At 42.0% G+C, this 24,688-nt stretch overlaps 1 protein-coding gene across 1 annotated transcript in view; it reads right to left on the reverse strand.

Annotated features, from left to right (window-relative positions):
• Window positions 1–297: 297 nt before the first annotated feature.
• LOC120372578 (hsc70-interacting protein) overlaps window positions 298–24,688 on the reverse strand; it is a 34,417-nt gene continuing 10,026 nt past the window's right edge. The window contains exons 5-12 of the mRNA XM_039489805.1: window positions 22,883–22,949; window positions 21,417–21,501; window positions 16,913–17,023; window positions 14,340–14,442; window positions 8,484–8,600; window positions 7,387–7,438; window positions 6,662–6,762; window positions 298–1,872 (exon numbers count right to left, since the gene is read on the reverse strand). Of these exons, the coding sequence (XP_039345739.1) occupies window positions 1,744–1,872; window positions 6,662–6,762; window positions 7,387–7,438; window positions 8,484–8,600; window positions 14,340–14,442; window positions 16,913–17,023; window positions 21,417–21,501; window positions 22,883–22,949 (765 nt within the window). The 3' untranslated portion in view covers window positions 298–1,743. The remainder of the gene's footprint in view (window positions 1,873–6,661; window positions 6,763–7,386; window positions 7,439–8,483; window positions 8,601–14,339; window positions 14,443–16,912; window positions 17,024–21,416; window positions 21,502–22,882; window positions 22,950–24,688) is intronic.

Genomic DNA, 24,688 nt, shown 5'->3' on the forward strand with positions numbered 1-24,688 from the left:
CTTTATTTTATTTTATTTTTTTTAAAGGCAACTAGAAGTATTTCAGAACTATATTTCTTAAGCAAAAAAGAATTCACATCTCTTTCCATTTTGCAGGGTTATTAGTATGAGAAAAAGCATTTGGCGTGTGTGTGATTTGGCGTGTGTGTGATTTTTGCATCTGTTGTTGAGTTCCTAAACAAGTCCAGATTTAATTAAAACAGTGACATCCATTATGGCTTAAGACACAGAATTACAAGATCACTGAACAGAAAAGCTTTCAGAAGACCCAAACATAACCAAAAGCTAGTTATGATATACTTTCCAACATGAGCAGGAGGCAATGTTTATTAAAGACAAAAAACAAATGGAAGCAGCAAGAACATACCAGCAAAGACACACTGTTCCAAGGATACCCATGCTGTAAATTCACAAAGTGTTAAAAGGTATGCACCATCTGCGCCAACTAATCCACCTTCTCATATTTATCCCAAACCCCAAGAACCATGAATTGAACTGAAGTGTTGACCACTGGGACAGCATCATATTAAAAAAGAAAGTTAAAAGATGGAAGACTGGGGTGTGCGATAGTAGGAAAGGACTCGACTGCTCTGATAAGAGGACAAAAGACAAAAGTTGAAGACTTTGGCCAAGAGATTTAATCTGTAAGCATATTAGGACTCAGACTCCCTCAGAACCCAGAGTTGCTCTATTGTGGGGTTTATTTTGCCTTTAACTGATAGTAATAGCATTTTACACCCCATGTTCAGGATAGCTTGCCCACTTAAGGGGACAAAGGTGGTGGTAGGGATAAGTTTCCTTCCTTCTAGTTTTCAAATGGATGAAGCCTGGCAAGAGTTGCCTCATCAGAAAGAGTACAACTAGTTAAAGACCTGCCAGTCAGGGAAGGAAAGGAGGAGTGCACTGCTACAGACAATAAGAGTGCTCTCCCTTATCCACCTGGACAGAGATAATACAACAGTATTACATAAATATGTTGGACAAGAATATAGCAAGTAACCTACCTAACCTCAGTGGTATCTGCAATAAAATGTGTTTCATGCCAGAATGAGCAAAGGATAGCCACAGAGCAGGGGGCAATCCTAAGTTTTAAACATTGTTGGCAGTACTGCCAGAAGTTCCAGTGTATAAGTAGTTAGAATATTGGTGACCCTTATTGGTTTTGCTCTAACCACCATCTAAAATCAGCCACATATCAAAACGTAAAGCAAATAAAAGGGTGTGTAACAGTACATGCGGACACCTCCTTCATCTAGTGAATACTTTAAAATGATTGTTCCCACCATACCTCCTCCTACAATTAGACCAATTTTCCTGCCCCGATGGATAATACAGGACCCTGGTGTTACAATTCCTGCTTCTTTACTTGCTGGGGAAGTGAAAGCCAGGATGACAGTTTGATTTAAAACTGCTTTTTGTTAAATCAGACTACCTATTGAAAGATTACAATCTATTACAAGTCTTAATTCAAAGGAGACAGCATTACTTGTACTTGTAACAAATGGTTGCAACTCTGGGGTAGAGAGGGAGGATTGAAAGTGTGTTATTGAGTATAATTTGAGTAACTAAACCAATCTTTGTAAAAAGTTTGATGCATGGGGGGCAAGAGATGGACTCTCTTTAGAGCACCCCAGTTCTCTTCATGAGAAGATTAGAGGTACAATGGTTTGTGTTATTGCAACATCTGCATTTGTTAAGTAATCAATTCTTTTTTCCATACACTTGATTTTATTAAAAGGGAATTTATGGTTGACTTCCAAATTTGGCTGACAGTTTGCTGATGAGGTTCATGACCTTGGGGTTGTTCTGGTACTTGGACATGTTTGCTGGGTTCTGGGCAACATCTTGGAATGCGACCATAACTTCCGGATCCTGAAAAAGCAGAGGAAAGATGTTATTGTAGCTTTATTCCAATACAAAAAGCCTTACAACATTTCAAGTAAATTTAGCACTAGACTGACAGCTCTGGAGATTAAAGCCAAGGGTGGTGAAACTCCTTAAGTCTATCTACTTGGGTCTTGGATGAGAGACCTCTAAAGAAAAATCCAGGTGATACAGGATGTGAAGCTGGTAATTCATTAGGTAGCATGTGAGTCAGTACTGAGCTAATGCCACAACAATGTGTAAGAGATACTATATTTTGGATGAGATGAAACGGAGTCTGACTTGAAGATACTACTGACACCATGTCACTTGACATGGGTAAGGATGTCAAGTTTGACAGTATCTGAATTTTGGTGACTATGTTCTGACTGAACGTTCCCTCTGCAGTTTTATTTAGGTACACAGAATCTCACTTTCTTTGCTGAAAAGTTCTTTAAGTATGCTATTAGACAAAATAAAACTCTTAGAAGTGGGAAAAGCAAAACTCTTCCATGTTCTCAGCCTATTCAAGAGGTGTGCAGACTTTCCCAGGGCACGTCTCCCAATCTCTCCCCCCAACTTCCATCTGGTAGGGCATCAATATGGAAGTGCAATTTAAAACTTATAGGACATTTCACAGTGCAATGATTCTACAGAACTTTCATATGCTAAACAGATTTTAGACCAAACAGTTCTGAGGGCTACCTGCATGCTCAGTTTGACATTTCAAAGTCTGCCTTAGATTTTTCCCTTACAACTGTAGGGATTTCCCTCAGATTTTCACCTCTGGGCTGAGATTGAGCACAGATTGTTTCAGCTCACGAACAGTGAGATAAAGTTATAAAAAAAAAAGAAAAAAAAAAAAGACAAACAAAAAACCCCAGGGAATTATTAGAAGCTACTTTGCTATTTTAACTAGTCTGTTTACTGATGAACAACAAGATTTTTATCTACACCAATTTTAGCTTCACTGCTTAGTATGGAGGAGTCATAACTAAAATGTGTGTATTTTTCTGTACTGTGAGTACAACACTGATATTTGCACTATTGGTTAAGAGGCTTTCACATTTTACTCTATGGTGTGCTTCTGAATTATCTTACTGATCATCTGGGCATGCACATATTGCAGTCTGTGTGGCCATCAATGCTATGGTTAGAAAGGCATTTCCATGATAAACCTCTTACACTTCAGCCATATCTGCACTAGACAACTGAACTGTTCTTAATTGAACTAGTGAGAACACCAGCTTAAATTCAAAAGCAGGAAGTGGCAATGCCCAGATAAAGACAGTTATAAATACAAGAAGAAAATAATGCGATAGTCACTCAAATGTAGCTTCAGAAAACAAACATTAGGCAAGCCACTTTCCTCCCTTCCCCTCAACATCCATCTCAGCTGATTCTTTCAGAGACTAATAGCTCAACAGATGTTGGCTAAAATAAAGTTTATTAGAAACATATTTCAAAGGGTTGTACAGTAGACTAACAAAAGTCTTGAAAAGATGAACACAGTAACAAGTTTGTGGTTTAGAGAGAGAGTGTGGGTGTGTAAATAAGGCTATCATCACTCATTACAAAACTCAGACGAGGACAACTTCAAAGGAGACCACCCTAAACAGGGCTGGACTTTAGGAGCAATTAAAGTTTATGACTTAACAGGAAACAGCTTCTATAAACATAGACTAAACTCCTATCTAGGTGTCAATATTAAGTATTACCATTTGCTAAATGTATGCAGAGCTAGTCATTCCAGCTACTTTTCAAGTCACCTATACATTAGGGAAAGGCAGCCAAAGGCCTGCCATGTGGTACCGCTCAAAAGCCTAGGAATCTTTTCCCATTAACTTGCAGAGAGAATGACCTCAAAAAAATCAGCATGTGAAAGATGACCATCACCAGTAACTAAGGACATCAGGGCAAAGGCTTTGCCCTATTAAAGGCAGTGCACACTAGGAACTTAAGCCTTTTTCAGCAATAAGTCTACAGCACTGACAACTGTTTCATTCTGTCCACACTGGCAGTTAAGGCACTTTTATCAGAGTGAAAGACTCTTTTAGGATTGAGCCAATCTCTGAGGACTTTTTTAAAAACAGCCTTTTCTTCCAACAGTTTCCTCACTGTTGATTACACTGGAGTTGTGCCAATGCTAAGTTGATCACTGCTACGAGCATTTTTACCATTATTATATGCTTGTCCTGGGCAGAATTAAGCCACTATGGAAGAACACCCATGGCCACTGGTGCCCTGTCTAGACCAGAGCTTCCCCTGTTACTACCAGTGGAGTTACACTGGTATTAACAGGTGGAAATTTAGGGAAAAGGCTAGTTCAGACAAAGCCCTAGTATAGTCAGGGCTTCAAAATGCCACTAACAAAAATCTGAAACCATGTTAGCAGTTTTCTAGCAAGAACAAGGGTTTAAAAGACTCCTCTAGAAGGAAAAAGTCCTAAAAAGTTCCACACTGTAAAGCCGGTCTACCAGTGGTGTCAATTCAGATATTTCTTGCCTGGGGAGGGGGGACACAAATCCCTCCCCGCCATCCCAGGCAACAGCCCTGTTCATCTCCCCCTCGGAAGAACCCCAGATCTTCCTGGGCCGGGAAGTCTTCAATCTCTCTTATGCACATAGTGCATGAGCCGGTGCTGCCAGGAGTTGTGGACTCCCCACAGTTCTGCCATACAGGGACAGAATCCTTACGCACCAGGTTGCAACACCATTTGGCTCAGCTACCCCCATCTGGATGGAGGGGCAGCTGGGCCAAATTTGAGTGGCACTGTGATCCCATGCATCAGGTCACTATGCCACTCACTGATCTGGCCCAGTCACACTGTCTGTATGAATGGTGGCTGGGACAAATTTCAGTGGCATTACAACCAGAACACTGCTCTGGCAGCAGCCAAACTGATTTATTACAGGACCACTGCTTAAGCGTGGTTGAGCCATGCTCCCTCCCTGACTCCTCATGATCAATGGAACACTAGTAAATCCTCCCTCCACCCCGAAGTGTCACCACTACTGTCTACATTAAACAAAGAATGCTATCCACATTACATATTTTTGCAATAGTTTAGAAGAAAGATCAACACTGGTAGAATCTCAGAACTTATACCAAGTGCGTCCAGGCTCTAAAATGCACTATCATTAACACCAGCACAGCTGCTGAGAACAGAGCTTCTATGTGATTTCAAAGCACTGGTTGGCAGGCTGAATTATGACAAGTAGATGAACCAGTGAAGCTGAAATTCTTGTATCTCATGTAAAGCTGTGTCAATAACGGATTTTTTGGTTCGCTGGCCATTAAAAAGAAAACAAAAAAAATGTTTTTGAGTTGACCTGAAACAAAAGTTTCTCAGCAAGCCAAGAAGTTGAAATTTTTTTTTGTTTCAGATCAAACTAAACCAAATCTTTTTATTCGAGATTCTTTTACATTTTTTTTAAAAGGACAATGAAGCAAGTTTTTAAACAAAGTAGTTTTGAATCAGAAAATTGAAATGTTTCATATTTCCAAAATATCAAAATGAAATGTTTTAATTTTTAATTAAACATAAACATGCAAACATGAGTTTATTTGGTTTTTCGAACACTACAAATTGGACGAATTTATTAAACTTTTTGGTTGACACAAAGCTGAATTTTTTGGCAAAGAAAGTTTTGACCTAAAAAATTTCTTCCAGTATTATTCATGCATGCCCTGGAAGCCATTACTGCAGATCTCACCAGCTCAGGTAAAGATTTGCTCCCAGGTATTGCTATCATTAAAATTAATGATGCCTGCATGGGACAAAAGCATTGTACACATTTTGCAAGCTTAAGACATTCCAAACAATGATTTCTTGCTATGCTTTTGCTTAGTATAGAAGGCTTCAAAACAGCTATGAAAAGCTGTTTCAGCAGGTCAGTGTGCCCAGGGTACTAAGTATTTCACATCTGAAAGCCATCCAGGACTAAAGCCCAATTTACTTGTTTAAACAAGAAAATCAATAAGACACCTTTATAGCTGTCCATGTAGACTTTTCAGAATCTCTCAGTTTTGTTTCAGCCCTACCCATAATTTTTCTTCAACAACTGCCAACAGATTTGCCCTAGGGCCCGCTAGTGGAATGCTTCTCCTCTGAACTCCAACCCCATAACTGGTTTAACAGGGTATGGAATGTTCTTAGCATGGGAAAAATTGGCTTTCATATATGGTAATATGGAATTTGCCAGATCAGTTCATCCAGCCCAGTGTTCTGCCTTTCAATTAGCCCTATGACCTCACTCCTGTCCCTGTTTTATTTTTAGTTGTCCTCCGTACTCACTTGGAATCCCAGACCTGTGGATACTCCCCTTAGGCTGGGGGGAGGTCCTTTAGTAGAGGGCGGGCTTCCGCCCGCTCACTTCCTGGAGCCCAATAGGAACAACAAAATTTATCCATACACATTCAAGAGACAACAAGCCTTCCCATTCACAGTAGGATCAGATCTAGTAGAAGTAGTGTAATGAGAGTCCCACAAAACCATGCAAAAAGAGAGGGAGAAAATAGCTCCAAAATGCTAGCGTGCCATGCTGTATTGTACAATTCTAGTTTTGTCTAGAATGTCTTGCGGCAGTGGAAGGTCAGGAGTATTAATTAGCCACAACCAGCTAGAAAAATAACCTATATGTTCATCCCACAAAGAGTGATGCCACCCACACTGTTAGAGAGGGTTTCACTAACTGCTTGGATAAGAAAACGATTTTTCCTCCCCCTGTAAGTGACAAGAGAACATATGTTGTGTCCTCATTTTGCATGTTTATGTTTTATCACTGCAAGTCCTCACCTGCATGGCTGCAAGAACCTCTGGGTCACTGAGAATTTCATTGAGACCAGGCATCCCTGCCATGCCTGGCATACCTCCAGGCATACCTCCAGGAAACCCACCTGCAAAAAGAAAAGACAAGAATACACAAAGGAAAAAGTTCAGTCATCTATATACAAGCACATGTACATAGCCCAGGACAGCCCGTCTTTTACCAGTCCCAGCCAAGAAGGTGAACAAACAGGTCTTCCACAAAGCTACTGTTGTTCCACCAACTAGAAAGTAGAGGCTTCATCACCTTCTCTTCCTGTGAATATATGCATCTCATTTCATCCATATTTTTGGGATCTAAGGCAATAAGAGGCTCATAACAAAGGCTGCAGTTATTTCAGGTTAACTCACCAAACAAGGTAAAGCCTTCCCCACTCCTAGTTGGCTAAGCAATACATCATTTTTAATATTCTTCTCACACACAACTCTCTTCAACCCAACGATCTTCACTGTTGAGCTCTGAATCCCCTCACGTTTATTTACTACACACCATGAGTCACACTCAGTAGTTGGTAGGAAGAGTCCCTCTCCCTTTTATCCCTCCAAAATTAAAGCCTTCTCAAGTTCCTGCTCTCACAGCCTTGTCCTTTCGCTGAAGGATATCAAGAATAAATAAAAGCTATGGCCCTGCCTCACATGGAAAAGCCAACCTCCTTCTGCACCTAACTGATTATGATTCCCAAAAAATGAGGTACCTGGAAAGCCACCAAACTGAGCTCCTCCTGCCTGTTGCCGAGCTTCTTCCTCCTGCAAATGAAAGCACATCATTCCAGAAAGAGCAGTGAAATGGAAGATAGCCTCCTACTACCCAAGTGGCCTTTTGGGAAAAAAACAGCATCAGCTAGATTCTAGACACTGAAGAGCAGGGGTAGTCAATAGGCAGGACTGCAGAATGGACCTCAAAATCTTTTATTTACTCAGTTTTTTTTTTAAATGTTCTCTGGAGTCTGGACCTTGACTATGCCTTGACCAAGAAATTTTGACCTAGCAAAAAAAGAATTGACTACTCCTGCTTAAGAGACTAGTGATGAGGGCCACATAAGTATCTACATACAACAGAAGAGAGAGGAAAACCAGATGGCAAGGTGGGGAGGAAGGTACGCAAGAAATGAGAGGGGGGGGGGGGGAAAGAGAGGGGAAAATCAGAATCATGTTCAGCAAAAAACCTTTGTGCTGAGATTCAACATACTGCAGCTCAGCTGTGAATACAGGCAATTCATATGCTTTAGTTACTGTTAAAAGTTAATTTTTTAAGAAAACCTTTGCACTATTGTGTGGTCAAAAAAGAAGTGAAAAGTTAAGCAGTGGTGAAACGGGTAACTGGATATTCCAGATTCACTAGAATCTGAGGATGCAGAATCCACCTCTGATTTTACTTCTCAGCTAGTCAAGTAACCAAGACACACAGCACCTAGCACAACTGGGTCCTGGTCCATGATTAAGACTCCTAGAGGTGTAGTTGTATTACGATAATGCCTACCTCGATATAACGCTGTCCTCGGGAGCCAAAAAATCTTACCGCATTATAGGTGAAACTGTGTTATATCGAACTTGCTTTGATCCACTGGAGTGTGCAGCCCCCCCCCGGAGCGCTGCTTTACCACGTTATATCCGAATTTGTATTATATTGGGGTTGCGTTATATTGAGGTAGAGGTGTACTATAATTCCATTTTTAAAAATACACATGAAAGGGGTTGCATACAATAGAATTTCTACCAAAAAAGTTAACCTTGCACTACTCCCAAGATTATGCAGCGCTTTTTAAAAAATGGTTTTGCATCAAAAGCTCACCCTCTGTGCTCTCTCATGTTCCTCTCGGGCCTTCTTTACTCTTTCCAGCCTTTCCTTGATTTCTTTTTCTTCACGCTTTCGCTCATACTTCCTGCGATGTTCAGCAATCTTCTGAGCCTGAGGCAGGAAGAAACTGTGAGTATTCTTGTGCATTTCCAATAGACTCATCATAATATGGATGTTTTCCTTTGAGATACATCATAAATTTAGCCACTGAACTAGTTTCAGTGAGTTTTTAAAACATGTATTGATGACTTCATCACATAGCATTAACTGACTTTAGAGATTACATTTACCACATATACCTTACAAATACTGTCAGCAGTATTGGGGCGTAACAACATGACTGGACTTCCCCAACATACTCCCTTTTTACATGAAGCTCTGGGATTTACCTTTCCCCTTATCATATCATCCACATCACAGAGCTCTCCAACCTAATACCTTTGGCCAGCAAGAACAGGCAGAGAAAAGCCTGGACTCTTCCACAGTCAGTCAATACCAGTTGTTTGCCATACAAACAGGGAACTTCCACAAGAACAATACAAAGAACATTTTTGTTGCTTCAAAAAAAACAAAACAAAAAAAAAAAAAACCACACCACTGCTGTGCATGCAAAATTTAACAATTAAGGCAAAAGATCACTTCCTGATTCTACTTTTGTAAAACGTTGGGCTTTGTCTTCTAGAGTGTCTTTATATGTAAAATACTTACATGTAAGTTCCTTATTAAACCAGAGCTTCCCTGAACTCAAGCAGAGAAGGAGAGGTGGAAAAGAAGTTGCTTCTCACAAGTGGCTTGTTCTCCAAAATGTATTTCCTCTACAGAGTCCCACTGCAGAAGACTACCTACCAGTGATCTCCTTAAGGAAGCGAGCCAAGTGAGGACCCCCACAAGTGGAAAATAACTGAAGCACTGCCCTCCTGAAACCAGGTTCTGCTTTCGATAGCGTTGGGAAAATGGTTCATGTCTCAAGTCACTGAATTCCACATAGCCACCCTACAGATTTCAGATATTGGCATGTATCTATAATTTGCCTGAGGCTCTCATTCCTCTGGCCGAAAGCTCACACCCTGAGACTCACGCACAAGAACACTACCTAGTGCATACATGTCTGGATATACCCTCTTATAGTTTTAGAAAGCCTTTGAATTGAGATGGCTTGACCCTTATCTTTCTCTCAGGCTGACCATGTGTGGCCTCTATTCTACACAGCTTAGTTTTAAGTAGTAAACATCCCCTCAGAATCCAGAATACGCAGCCTTGCCTCTCCAGGGGTTTCTGGGGCTTTGACAAATATACAGGCAGTAATATATTGATGTGGAATATGGGAATACGTGTTTGCTATTGAGGTCTGCAACTCCTATACTCTCCTGCCATGGTAATGACCACTAAAAACAAGGGATAAGTTTTCAGCAGAACCCAAGTTTCATTTTCAAAAATGACAGACACTTAGAGCCTAAATCTCGCACCTTCAGCCAGAAGTATTACTGAATGCAAGAATCCATGGGCCTTTTCATGAATCTAGCAAATACCAAATTAGAGTCTGAAAGATCAATAGTCTTTTAGATGGGAGAGTATAAATTTGTAAAATGTTTTAAAAGTCTTAGGATTGACAGACGTGGTCTCTTTCACAGAGACAAAGTAAGCAGATCACCAGACAGGGCCCCGGGCTGCTGACATCCCCACTCCTGAAGCAGCAGTGGCAGGACCCTGCCCCTTGACCCACAAGCAGCAGCAGCACCCCAAAGCCCCCCAGATTTAGTCACAGGTATTTATAGCACAAGTCATGGACAGGTCACGGGCTGTAATTTTTTGTTTATTGCCTGTGACTTGTCCATGACTTGTACTAAAAATACCTGTGATTAAATCATAGCCTTAATCATAACCATGTTACCTGTAGGAATCTACATCCATTACCCTTCAAACTCTGGAAGTAAAGATTTATGAAAGAGTCTGATGGCTCCCAGTTTGAGGAAGAGCATGTGGAGTTTCATTCCTGAGGCTTCCACACACTATGGTAAGTCTGAGGAGTGCTTTTAGGATCTCTATTGAGACAAGTCAACCAAGACTACCATCTGATTAATCATCCAATTAAACCCTTGAAGATACTCTTTGGCAATATTTGCTCACAGCAGAGTACTGGACTTTCTGAAGTGGAAACACGTCCAGTGGCAGTTTGGTTTTTACACCAGATTCAGCCACCCTTGCAAGGGCTGTGCACCTGAAGCCTTGCAGAGTTGGAGACAAAAGTGCAGTAGACATCAGGCTCAACACTCAGATAATTTAACTGGCTCTTCTAATCTAGACTTTGCTACCGCCACTCTCTGGATGAGTTCCTGGACCATTTCCCAAGGCAGTCAAGTTAGAGTTCTTGCAGAATCTAAGGGGGTCTTCTGTGAAGACTAGCCCTTGAGCTGTAGCCAAGATATATTCAGTTTACTGTAGAGATCTGAAGAAGCAGCAAGGCAAAGCATGGTAACTCTTGCCTTGCAGGAAAGACTGATCTTTTAGCTGTCAGCCAGATATGGACACACCTAAGGCCCCCCATACAAATTAACTGTAAACACTGCCAAGCATTTGGTGAATACCGTTAGGGGTGCTGCCAGTCCAAAAAGTAGAACCTTATATTAGTTATTGTCAAAGATACTTCCTGTGCTTTTGCCTTATCAAGGCGTGGAAGTGGAAGTCTTCAGAGCTATGGTTCAATACCTGTCCTGAAGACTGAGAGGATTATGCTCCCCAGAAGAGACGGGTAGAATTTTGTTTTCCTTAAGTAATTTTTTCAATTTGCAGAAGTCTGGAACAGAGCCTTTCCCAATATGGTTGCCAAGACCTCCTTTTGCAGCAGTTTCTGAGAAGGATGCTTGAAAAAGTAAAGGGAGTTGAGATGTGGTATGGCTTATAACTGGAAGGAATACTCATTTATGGGATCTAGGACCCACTGATCCAGAGAAACACTTCACCATGCCTAAAAAATACTGGGACAAAGACCCAAATGGAGAGGCAGGAGAAGAGAAGATGATCTGATTTTTTTGGAACTGGTTCAAGATCCTCCACCACATCCTTGCTTTTGAAATGCAACATATGTTAATGAGGTAGTCAAGGGAAAGAAAGAAGATCTTTGCCTCCCAACGGGTATGGAGAGATTCATAGACTGCCTGGGTCTGTATTGGAGACCAATCCAGAAGCCGTCTGTTGAAATTCCTTTCTGAGGAACCTAGAAGACGACTTTATGAGGAACAGATTGACCCAGCCCCAAAGATCTGGCCATGGATCTCCTGGTTTTTAATTTTTAAGGCTTCCTCGGTCTTTAAACAGAAAAATGGTTAGCTCCTTTCAAAGAGTAAATCTATTATTTTGGTCTGAGTCACTAAGAGACCTGAATTTCTGAACCAAGAGAGTGTCTTGAGAAACAGCTGTGGACAAAAGCCTGTCAGTTGTATTCAATGTATCTTAAGAAGCCCTTAATTATTAGAGGCCTCTTAGCATTCAAAACCCTATAGTAACTCCTGCTTTTTGCCTTAGGGGATGATTTAGGCTAATAAGACCATCCCAGGCTATAAGCTATGTCAGGCCACATAACCAGAGGCCCACAGAATCAAGATGGAGAAGAAATAAGCCTTCATGCCAAATGTATTACTTTCTGGATTTTTTGTTCTTAGGGTAAATTTTACTTTTTCAGCTTTTAATTGATCACTTCCGTCTCAACTAAATCTAAAAGTACAACTCAGCCCTTCCTCACAACATGACACAGGAACCTTATTTCCTATAAAGTGAACCTCACAGGCAGGGTGGCTCCAGACCTACCTGACCAATTTTAACAGACACTTTTAGCTTCCTGGGCACAACCACTACCATGTCCTGAAATCACTTGAGACCAGGAGAAAGCATTTGAGACAGCCTCACCTAGGGAACTACGTAGAAAGGAGGGTATTGAATCACTGATTACCATACACACCAGGCAGAACCAGTATAGAAGGCAGTAAAGAAGTAAAGAAAAGGCGGCAGATGGCAAAGGATCATGTGGGAAGCCTTCTCTGGAATATCACAGCTACCACTTTTCAAAAGAGCATTGATGAAGGAAGACCATCATAATGCCAAAGTGCCAACTTCCCCTCACACCCTCCACATGAATGAAAGCAAATTAGCTAAGTCTGAAGTTGCCCAAGCTGACATTTGAAGCGCCAAGAATGTTCCTATGCCTGCACTAGCTTCTCCTTGAGGTGGAGCGGTTGTAGAATGGCAAGGAACCTTTGTAACAAGAGAGAAGTAGTCCATGGCACTGAGCTTAGGTCTGGAAAGAACCATGCATAGCAAGGATGATAGCACCAGCTTGCTTCATCAACAGTCTCACCTGAACCAACCCAGCAGACCTAAGGGAGAGTAGTTAGTGCAAAACCCCCTTCCACATCAGAGCCTTCAAAAGATGCTTTTGGCAGACCAATCCAATTGGTGTCTTGACGCAAACAAGCCCAGATCTGAAGAGGCCCTATCCTTCCTTAGGATCAAGGAAAGCCAACTGCCTCACACTTAGCTAAATTTGACAATGAGATCCGTGGAGCACTGCTGTCTTACCAGAACTGGTCTCGGCACCACCAGCACTGTAAGAGGTGCTTTCCTTTGCCCCAATTTAAGAACTCAAAGCCAAAGAAACTGCCTTCTTGGTTCCTATGGCTTAACGGGCACCTTTATTAGAGAATGACCCCTTTCAGCCTGGGATTTAGCACAGACCTCTATTCCAAGGATGGCCCACCAGACGCTACTTATACCTGGGGAGACTTTTTTGGAAAGTTCTCTCACTCGAGCTACCAGCCCCTCTTGCATAAGCAGATTCTAAAGCAGAGATGTCAGGCCCTTTTTGGATAAAGCCTTGTAGACATTCCAGCATTTGGCAGTGTCCCTCTCTGAGGCATTTCATGTCTATCTGAAGCAAGGAACAGTGTGCAGGGTCAGAGGAACCTACCCTACAGGATTCCTAAGTGGCTCCGTGATCTTGAGCAAGACCCAAGGCAACTAAAATGTTAAAAAAACACTTGATCCTGTTCCATATCTATTAAAACAGCACATGAACTATTTACCACTATGTAAGAATAACAAAAGAGAAAGGGATAGACTGGTCACAGAATCAACCTAACAGGTGAATGAAAAGAAACAGAGGAACCATTAGACAAGATATTTATGCCATTAATTTATGCAATGTCTAACTTGGAGAAATATTGCACACCTTCCAACTGTTAACTACTGCTTACATGGCTCAGCATGGGATGTCTGCAGTGGTGTTCTGTAGAGGCAAATTCATAAAGGAGAATGACAGCTGCTTTTAAGGAAAGCTATGCTGCCCCCCAGTGGTAGAGTAGTGGAAGAAATTTACTATAGAAATAATGGGTTGAGAACATTGCTTCTGCATATTCACACTATGAGAGGAGTCCTCAGTGTCTCTGAGCCTCAGGAACTTTCTGGAATGCAGTATCCATTGCAGTTATTGTGTGTCTTCCATTCTGAATACTCAGAGCTGGGGTTACAAAGGGATGCATGACCCCAACTGTCTCAGCTCCTTCTGCTAAACTCAGATTATAACTCGAAATAACAAGAGGGAACGGGGCAGGTAATTATAAATATGCAGAAGCACCACACTCAAAGATCCAGTTAACCACAACTGGAAATGGAAAGAAAAATCAACGCAGTTTAAGCCACAGAGTTGTTTTATAACCTCATCTCTGAATGTCTGATACTGCAAGAGCACTTATGTATCCCCGAAGGAAAATGTCTGCAGCCTTCAGAAGCTTCCAGAAGTCTCTCTAACAAGCAAGAATAGACAGAAGCCAATTTATTCCATCATCCCACCCCACTTACTCTTGGCTGCACCTCCTTCAGCATGGCACTAGCCTCTTCATCATAATCCAGTTTACATGCCAATGCAAGGTCATGTGCTGCCTCCTCCCAGTGACCCAGGAGTCTGGAATTGAAGACAGCAATATGGGGTTAGTAGCGCTCTCTCTTCCCATCCTTCAATTCGCAACAGACAAGATGGTAGTCAGTGTCCCTTTACCTGGATCCACACGAACCTTTTATAAATGGACACACAAATGAGCAACTGAATGGTTACAGAAAAGTCTAACTTGGTAATTACTGTAGGTCATGGAAAAAGAGCCCCAAGAGCATGAAGCCCTTAGGGGATACTTCCCTGCTGCTTTATACTCCTACAACCCAACTACCACTTTTGCTGGCAGAGAAGCCAAATGAGTGCTGTGAAGCCAATTAGTGCCATTCCTCTGAATAGCAGAAAAGAGGTTGCTGTTATGAAAAACAAGGTACTCCCTACCCAAAGTGGCAAGGTGTACCTCAGTAACAGGTATTGCATAGTCAATTACAATTTTAAAGTGACTAATAGTATCTATTACCAAAGAGTTTGTTACTTCCGTAGGCTGAGCTGTACACCCAGCCAGGCACCTTGTCCGCTCATTCTGGTCAGAACACCTTGTTGATTTTGGCAAGTCAGAAATCCAAAAAAGCTTGCTTTTCCAGTGTTCACCAAGATCAATATGGTTATGACCAAAGTGGGGAGAGGGGCCTAATGGGCCCAGCTTGAGGGGCTTTCAGCAGCCTGATTTCCACTAAAATCAGGCCCACGTAGTGTCCATTTGGTGGTGCAGGCAGAAGCAGTTCCTTAACCACTATTTTCTAGCCCCGAGACCACTGCCTCACCACTATATCATGAGTAACCAAATGGTGATTTTAGTAGAAGTCAGGCTTTTTCAATTTCCCCCAAAATTAATATGGTTCCGCCCATTGATACACAGAGAATTTCCTATAAATTTTGGAATTGATCAGATGCAGTTTTTAAAAGTTATCACATTACATACAGAGAGAAAAAGATAGACATGCCAGTTTGAGTGCAGAGTCTTGCTTCACTTGGTCAATGAGCGTTGAGCCTCATTTTGCTTGGCCAGTTATATTAAGGATAATAGCACCTGACTCTTACACAGCACTTTTTGCCTATAGATCTTAAAGTGCTACACAAAGGAGACAAATATCATCCCCATTTTATGGATAGTGAAAATGGAAGTAAAGGTGCAATGACTTAACCAGCAGGCTAGTGGCACAGCCAGCAATAGAATCATAAAGCATGGACTTTCCCCTACTCTATCAGGCCCTCTAACACTACTTCAGGGTGTATTAGAGTCAACCACACCAAGGAAAGTTTTAATATCATTCGGATATGTTAAGCTGAGAGCCTCCATGGTCTGGTAAGTAGTTCTCAAGTTAAAACATTGCAGACTGTGATCTGACCAGATCTCATAATTTAGCACAGGGTGCATTGGTAATGAACCAATGCCCCAACATGATTCAAGGGAACACTGGAATCATGAGGTTGCTAGAGGTGCAATTTTTAGGATGATGAAAACTTTGGTCCCGATTTCCAAAAATCCTTAAAGATACTATAGTACACTGTCTCAAGAGCAGAGTTCCTGAATGTTCACTAAATGAGAATACATATTAGACATTTTCAAAGTCCTTTAGAAAACGTTGCTAATATTTCATTACTAGTTCTGCGAATAGGATTGTTATCCTAGTGATGGTCTGCTATCTTAAGCTGATACCACCCATCTTGGACCCTGTTATGGGATGTATTTTGAAAAAATAAGCTTGCCCCCCCCCCCCCCCCCAAAAGCAGCAAAAATTGATTTTCAGTGTTGTTTAAGTAGCTTTTTTACTAACAGTTTAGTTTGTTCCTCCTTAGCTGTTATATGCCTCCAAAACAAGTTTAAAAACTTTAGATCATCATTCTTGATGTGTGGGTGCGGAGAGAGGAATAAGACAGTTAACCAAGACAACACCATAGAAAGTAAATACAGAATTTACTAAACTTTGCTTAAAAAGTCCAATTTTCCACTACTTTAATAGCAAAAGTCATTCTATCCTATTCATAAGAAGGATGTCAAAAACACCTACCCATTTAATTGTTAATTCCTTATTACATTTAATACTTTATTACAAAAAGTAAATTAATTTACAAAAATTATAGTATTTCTTTACAGGTTTTTGGACATTTTAGATAGGAGCTTTCACTACTAGTCCTAAACAATTTACTTTTACCAGTATAAAGTGTGTTGGGATTCTTTGGCATGAAAGACTAGCAAAATTCAAGTTATACCAGTTCACAATTCCAAACCACACAAATAAAAATCATAGCCCTACAGTTAAGAATGTTAAATGACCAATCAGAAGATTTTGGTGATGGCTAATAAAAGGATATTTAGTACGAGAAACGTTTACCCTCTCATTAAATCATCTCCTCCTTCCCACAAAACATCAGATAGATAAACAATTCACAAGCCATAATGGATTAGGGTAGAAAAAGAACAAAAATTGTCTCCCTCACTAATGAGTGAAGGGGGAGGTGAAACATGACTGCAATTCTTTACCTGTGAGCTTTCCCTCGCCACTTGTAGGTCTGTGCTGAATCTGGGTTTATTTGAATGGCTCTGTCACAGTCTCTAATGGCAGCATTTGGCTTCTGTAGTTTCACAAAGACACTGACAAAAAGGACAAGATTTATTGTACATATTTAAAAACCAATCTCCATCCAATGTTTTCTATTGCCAACTCTCACAGGCAAGAAAACTAAAAGGCATTGTAGCGAGGTGGTGTGGTTCCCCGCCGCCCCGGAGAGGGAAGAGCCTCTCCGGACACCAAAGTGGGTAGAGCCAGTGAATCCTGTGCCCATCCCCAGAGGTCAAGGTGCAGGACAGGAAGTATAAAAGCCCAACCCCAGAGCTCACTAGAACAGCCGCCGGAGATGCTGGATGCCTGTGGCCTAGCTCCCTGGTTGGAAGACCCCAGCAATTGCGGCTGACCAGAAGACTGGCCAGACCGCAACGACCAGAGCCTAGAGGAGCTGCCAAGCCTACCCCTCAAGGAGCCCATGGTGCTTGACCCTTTGGAGGACACAGTCTGGACCAAGGTACCTCTAGAGGGGTAGTTAGGAAGTAGCTCAGGGGCAGTCTACCCTAGTCTGGCTGCAGCACTGCCAGAGCCTGTGTCAGTGTGTTGCGGCCAAGATCCTCCCTGACACAGCATCAGGCCTTCTGCTCCTGCTAGGGCCCAGGGCTGGAATGCAGTAGAGTGGGTGGCAGTCTCCCCCTCTCCCAAGCCCTTCGGAGCCAGAAGTCTGGACTTGCAGTTTACCTGTTTGCTCAGCACTTGCCTGAGGGCCTGAGCCATTGACTCTTTGCTGCCCCACCCCACCCTGACCCAGGGCCTGCTCCTTATATAACAGTTGCTCTGCTCCTGTCTGAGGAGCAGAGCCCGTCACTCACTACTGCTTGTGGACCACGTGTGAATAACTTATGTTTGCCTCTACTGCTGCCATGGCATGAGACCCCCGTGGCCAGGCAAATTCCCCGTCACAACAGGAAGTAGCGAAGCGGTATGGTTCCCTGCCGCCCCAGAGACGGACGAGGCCTGGCCAAACTCTCTGCAGGCATGTATTTAAAGAATTCTAAAGACAAAAGATTTTGCACTGGTGAGAGTTCGGTCTTGGTTACTGAAGTCTGCCATGTAGCCTCTGGACAGGTGGATCATGAGCAGGGACAGTGCAAGTTTTCATCAGTGTGCCTCAGTCTTGATGAGCAAGAACCATTTGAGGGTAGAAGGAAGACAAGGTTTAAGTTCTATGCAGAGTTCAAGATCTATGGCCTGTGTTAAAGGTTTACTGAGTCCTAAACACACAACTCAGATGCACTGTAAAGTTGGGATCAGCAAGGGAAAAGAATTTCTTAATTGGTGGTAGGAACCAGACAGAGCTGGTGCTAAGGGCCAATTCATAAAACAGTGAACTGAGAGATTAACAGGGATACTGGGTTTGAGGGTAGACTACATGGAGCATTGGCCAATGACTCAGACTGGAGAGAAAGCTGGGCTTGGATGAATTATTTATGGTAAGTCAGTGTCCTTAAACTACTCATGTTTTCTATGTGGTTTTTATTCAGAGAGTAATTTCAGTATTCAAGAACCACCCTGGATTTTGTTCACTATGATTTTTCTTCTAAAAGGAACCAGACCAAAAAAAAACACAAACTTTTGGTAGGCCTATTCCAAATAGGCAGAAAACCATTAGTGACAGAAACAGCAGGTATTTAAGGAATAAAGGCCTAATCCAGGTTGACTTTCACATTGGTTTTATTATGGTCTAGTTTCAGAACGTGATATAACTTATAGCTTGTCATGTCAGTTATAACTAGATGGATGCAGATAAATGAAGGGCTTTATTACCAGTACTGTATGTGAAAAGATGTTTTTGGCTAAATGGACATACCATGAGACCAAACAGAAACCTTGAAGACCATGCAACATTTTAGGACTCCAACATGGAAAGCTGGGACAGAAACCTTTAGGCTATAAGTACACAGGATATTTTCAGCTATATACCATAAACAACATTTCAACATTCTATAACCTTTAACTTTGGGACTGCTTAGCAAAGCCTTTTGTAATATTCATCTAGGAGAGCATGTTTTATTTCACAATTTCTTCTGTTTCAATAGTTGCAATTTTGTTCTGGACACTGCTAGATAAGTACTATGACTGAAAGGTGCCTTGGACTAAAAATGACCTTGGGGAAAGCAGAATCACAAACATGTCAATAGCTACAAAATCCTTCCTTAGTGTCATAAGGAGGCTGTTAAGAACCAATGCAGGCAGGGGGAGAGCCAATCATGAAAAGTAATAAGTTCTCAACTGCTGTTAACAAAAAAGTCATTTTCAAAAGCAGCAGCTTCTCCCTGTAGTCCATGCATCATCTAAACTTTTAACCTTTATACTGCAGCTAGCTCCTATCCCTCCTCGAAATTCACCAACTCCTGCTAGTCTACTGCTACACCATGTAAATAACTATATGTTTTATAAATTTAAGTTTTATCAAATTAATTAGTGATTAATTAGCAAGGAAATAAATTATGTGGTTACGAGCCACTTCAGCATTTCCACCCCTCACACCATTTTATCAAAAAAGTGTTGCTGGAAAATTTTTAAAGGCGTTTAAGAATTAAGAGCGTGTCTGAAGCTATACAATTCTGTGACATACTGTAAGACTCCCACATTTTCATAAGCTAGGTTGGAAATACAGTGCAAGCCAGATAGAAAAGGGGAGTTGCATTTGCACGATAAAGTTCTGGTCTCAAGCAACACATTATGAGGTACCTGGTAACCATTCCAGAGTTAGGGACTGTATTCTAAAACAGGGCATAAATCCCTTTATTTCTCCAGAAGTGGGCAACCAAGTGGTGTTAAGTGTCACACACTTTTTACACCCCTTTATATTTTCTGTGCATTTTTGTCTTGTTTCTCTCCATAAATTTAGAATATGAATCTGGGCACTGGTTGAAATTTTTCCTGGTTTCTTACTTTTCATTGTTAACCAATCCAGACAAAGCTTGATAGAGGTGGATCCTAAGGATATTTAGTGCAGCAAGTAGCTTAAAAAAAACTCCAAATGTTGTACTTGGGGTCATCTTTAGCAGCTCCTCCTGTTGTAACTGGAAGTTTGTGGGCTACACATACAAACTTGATTGATATAGAGGTGTACAAAGGTGATTTTCTGAGGTACAGGAGACTGGGTGCACAGAAGCCTGATCACTGAGGCTATGTCTATCTAAAACCTTCTGTCGGGAGGTACGCTTTTCTGTCAGGTTTTACCTTACAGCAGGAAAAAAAAAAGAGTTCACATGCCACGACTGACACAATGGTTAATACACACCTTTTGACAGAAAGTATTCTTCATCTTCTACCCACTACAGGTCTGCCCGCCACGTTGTAGAACCCCACCCACAACATTAAAAAAAAAAAAAAAAACTTCATTGAGTAGTTAGGGTTGATACATCCACCATACCAGACAAAACCACCAGCGTTTTATGTTGTGTGGTCTACAACATATTATAATGGCAAGACGTGCTGATGAATGGAGGGTATGTACTGTTAAGTAATTTAACTTCTAATTTATTGGTTTTGTATAGCAATCTCAACCATTTCACAACAAAGGGCCACACATATAGCTGTACACATGCACACAGAATAATGCTCAATTGGCCAGAACAGAAAGTGGAGGTTAGCTGGACTGGATGACCCAGGAAGTAATTTCCATATTTAGGTGAGAAAAAAATCTAAACAAAGTTAATTGCAGATGGTCTTCTTGCTAACTATAACACAAGAAACTTTAGATTTTCCTTATAAGTAGGGCGATACTGAATTCACAGTCCATTTTAGTCAATTTCATGGTCACAGGATTTTAAAAATAGTAAATTTCATAATTTCAGCTATTTAAATCTGAAATTTCAGTGTTGTAATTGTAGGGATCCTGACCCCCCACTCCCCCAAAAAAAGAGTTGTGGGGGGGGGGGTCACAAGGGAGGGTAGGGCTTGAGTTACTGCTACCCTTACTTCTACACTGCTGCTGGTGGCTGCTGGCAGGGAGCCCAGCTCTGAAGGTAGAGTCACCACAAGCAGCAGCGCAGAAAGATGGCATGATATGGCAATGCTACCTTTACCTCCATGCTGCTGCTGGCAAGGCACTGTCTTCAGGGCTGGGTGTTTGGCCAATAGCCGCCGCTCTCCAGCCACCCAGCTCTGAAGGTAACACAGAAGTAAGGGTGGCAATACAGCAACCCCCCGAAATAACCTTGTGATAGAGACTGAACAATGTAATAGACTGACTCTGACTTGCAGTCCAATAATTCCCAAGAATTAAGTGAAACTAAAAGCTATTTTGCTTTTTTCCCCAATCTTTACACAGATTCAGAATGTCCTTTCCTCCTTAAACCTCCCCCTAAATTATACACGAGCTGGAATCTCAGCATTCCAGTCCACCATGGCCCCTTTAAAGAGATTAGGTTATGTGTAGGAAAACAAATCACTGGTCTATATATCACTCACCTGGCCCGCTTAGCATACAAGATGGCTAAATGAGGATTCAACTTGATTGCTTCAGTGAACAAGTTAATGGCTTTCTGAAGTTCACCTGAAAGGCAAGTACCAGTAAAGCTTTAATTATCCCGTAGTGAGACAGAATCCAGATTTCCATCATCTACTGGGTGTTGTGTACCATCAACATAAGAAGAAAGTCACATTTCTGTCTTAAAGTTTACCAGTATTTTTGAAAACCAACACCACCCAAAATTACTATAAGATAATCTATTTCAATGTACTTCGCACATCTGACTTTCTTTTTTTTTTGACTAGTCACTTATGCAGTTTCCCCTTTTATTTATGTGGGTCTTCCACACAGCAACAGGGGAAAGAAAAAAACACTTCAAAATCAGAAGTGCACTGATAAAACAAAAACATGCACAGGAACTCATGGACAGAGGTACTACCAAAACCAACTTGAAATTTCATCAATTTAAAAAGAAAAGTTAAATATGTCCATTTACAATTCCCTATAGAAAATTGAAAGGCAGATATTATGGACCAAAATAAATAATACCTACAAAGACAGCCCAAATGTACTTTTAACCACTATTAAAATGGAGAATTTTAAATTTAATGCGTTTTTAGTAAGAAAAAATACCTCCTAAAATACTTTTCCTTATCTTCAAAGGGTCCCTTTAAATAAGACTATTTGCATGCACGGCAACACTGAGATTAGCAACAAAAACATTCCAAAACAGTGGAAGGCAGCAGAACAAGGAAATCATGAAGACATCAAGATATAGAGCTAAAGCATGTGGACTGCCTTGGACATAACACATGCTGCTGTTAAACAGACTTGGGCAAGATGGACACGTTTTTTAAAATGGATATTCCATAGAGCCACCTCAGGTTCCCCATCAGTACACAACCAGGCTGCAGAAACAGTGTTCTATTCATCAGTCTGACGAGTGGCAATCTTACCAGTGTTTAAGAGCTTTGTTCTCTGCTGGTTCTCCTCCATCTCTTCTTTTCCTGGGCTATTCCTTTATTTATTTATTTAACCAAGGTGTTTCAGAACACAATTTATACAGAATCTTATATACAAAATGAAGTTGTGTTGAGCCAGGATACCAATGAGGGAGTGGAGGGTGTAAAACACCAAGCTTTGGCAGGCAAGAAGAGTGGCATCCATAACCAAAAAGCAGGGTGTGCAGACCAGGGCTCTACCATTGAACTTCAGTATTACCATGCTTCTAGGCATCTCTTGTTAAGACAACAAATTATATCTGGAACTCAATACAGGGAATGAATTCCACCAGCAGAAGCTTTTAAACAGTCCACTCCCTAGCCCCACTCCTTCCTGCAGACTGGAAGAATTCCAGGATGCTTTAAGTCAGATTTTTAACAGACTTGTAAGTGAAAGCACTGGCCACAACAGCAGATAACAGCTACACCCTCCAAGGTATGTGCTAAGGTACAGAACCCCTCACCTTCACCTAGGGCATGAATGCCCTCCATCTTCTTCTCATCGGCCTCATCCATCATCTCTTCAGTTACCTATGAAACAAAGTCGAGACCAAAAGCAGCAGACTTAGATGGGGGTCAGGAAAGGGAACTAATGTTCTCCAACTCTAGGATTCTGCCTAATTTGAGCTAAAGACTCAGTTAAGCAAGCAGAGACTCCCAAGTGTATTTAAGTTCAATTTAAAAAAGGAAGGGAGGAGAGCAGCACACTGCTCATAAGGAATAGGAGGACACCCAAATATTTTTCATTTGTTAGTGTGAGATTTCTATATTTAGTTTTCAACCAGATATTTTAAAAATTTGTAGTTGCTCATTTTTATATCCAGCCATGATTCTCTAAGGCCTGGTCTACACTAGGACTTTAAATCGAATTTAGCAGCGTTAATTCGAATTAACCACTCAACCGTCCACACCAGGAAGCCGTTTAATTCGACCTAGAGGGCCCTTTAGTTCGAATTCGGTACTCCACCCCGACGAGGGCAGTAGCGCTAAATTCGACATGGCTATATTGAATTAGGCTAGGTGTGGATGCAAATCGAACTTAGTAGCTCCGGGAGCTATCCCACAGTGCACCACTCTGTTGACGCTCTGGACAGCAGTCCAAGCTTGGATTCTCTGACCAGCCACACAGGAAACGACCCGGGAAAATTTGAATTCCTTTTCCTGTCTGGCCAGTTTGAATCTCAATTCCTGGTTGGACATCGGGGCGAGCTCAGAAACACCTGCAACGATGCAGAGCTCTCCAGCAGAGGAGTCCATGCAATCCCAGAATAGAAAGAGGTCCCCAGCATGGACAGACCGTGAAGTCCTGGATCTGATCGCTGTGTGGGGCGATGAGTCTGTGCTTTCGGAGCTGCGCTCCAACAAACGGAATGTAAAGACCTACGAGAAGGTCTCCAAAGCCATGGCACTCAGAGGATACAGCCGGGATACAACGCAGTGCCGCGTGAAAATCAAGGACCTGAGACAAGGCTACCAAAAAGTCAGAGCGGCAAATGGACGCTCCGGAGCCCAGCCCCAGACATGCCGCTTCTACGAGGCACTGCATGCCATTCTAGGTGGGTCTGCCACCACTGCCCCACCAGTGACCGTGGACTCTGAGGATGGCATAGTGTTGACGGGCAGTTCCTCGGCGATGTTCGCCGACGGGGAAGATGAGGAAGGGTTTGTGGAGGACGGCGCAGGCGACAGCGCTTACAATACCGCTTTCCCCGACAGCCAGGATCTCTTCATCACCCTCACAGAGATCCCCTACCAACCCTCCCCGGCCGTTAACACGGACTCAGAATCAGGGGAAGGATCAGTCGGTAAGTGTTATAAACATGGAAACATTTATTTCTTAAAAAACAGGAATATATACTATATAAAAACTAGCTAAAAAGTTGTTCATATAAAACTATATAAAAAGAAGGTCCACACATATAGGGATGGAAGAGAAATCCTCTTGGGACACTTCCACGAAGCTCTCGTAGAGGTGCTCGAAAAGCCTCCGCAGGAGGTTCCTGGGGAGAGGTGCCTTATTTGGTGCTCCGTGGAAGCACACTCTTCCGCGCCAGGCCATCCTCACGTAAAGCGGAATCATTGCCTCCACCAGCATGGCTGCATATGGTCCTGGTCTGTGCAGGGATTCCCGCAGCATCCTCTCTCTCTCTCTCTCCAAGTGACCCGCCTCAGGGTAATGTCGTTCGGCGACTGCTGCATCTAAGTAGGGCAATTAGTGTACTGTTACTGTTGTGAATGCTTGACTTTTACTTTGCATAGCAAAGACCTTC

Source organism: Mauremys reevesii, linkage group 1 (assembly GCF_016161935.1).
Source record: "Mauremys reevesii isolate NIE-2019 linkage group 1, ASM1616193v1, whole genome shotgun sequence".
In the NCBI taxonomy this organism is placed as follows: domain Eukaryota; kingdom Metazoa; phylum Chordata; order Testudines; family Geoemydidae; genus Mauremys; species Mauremys reevesii.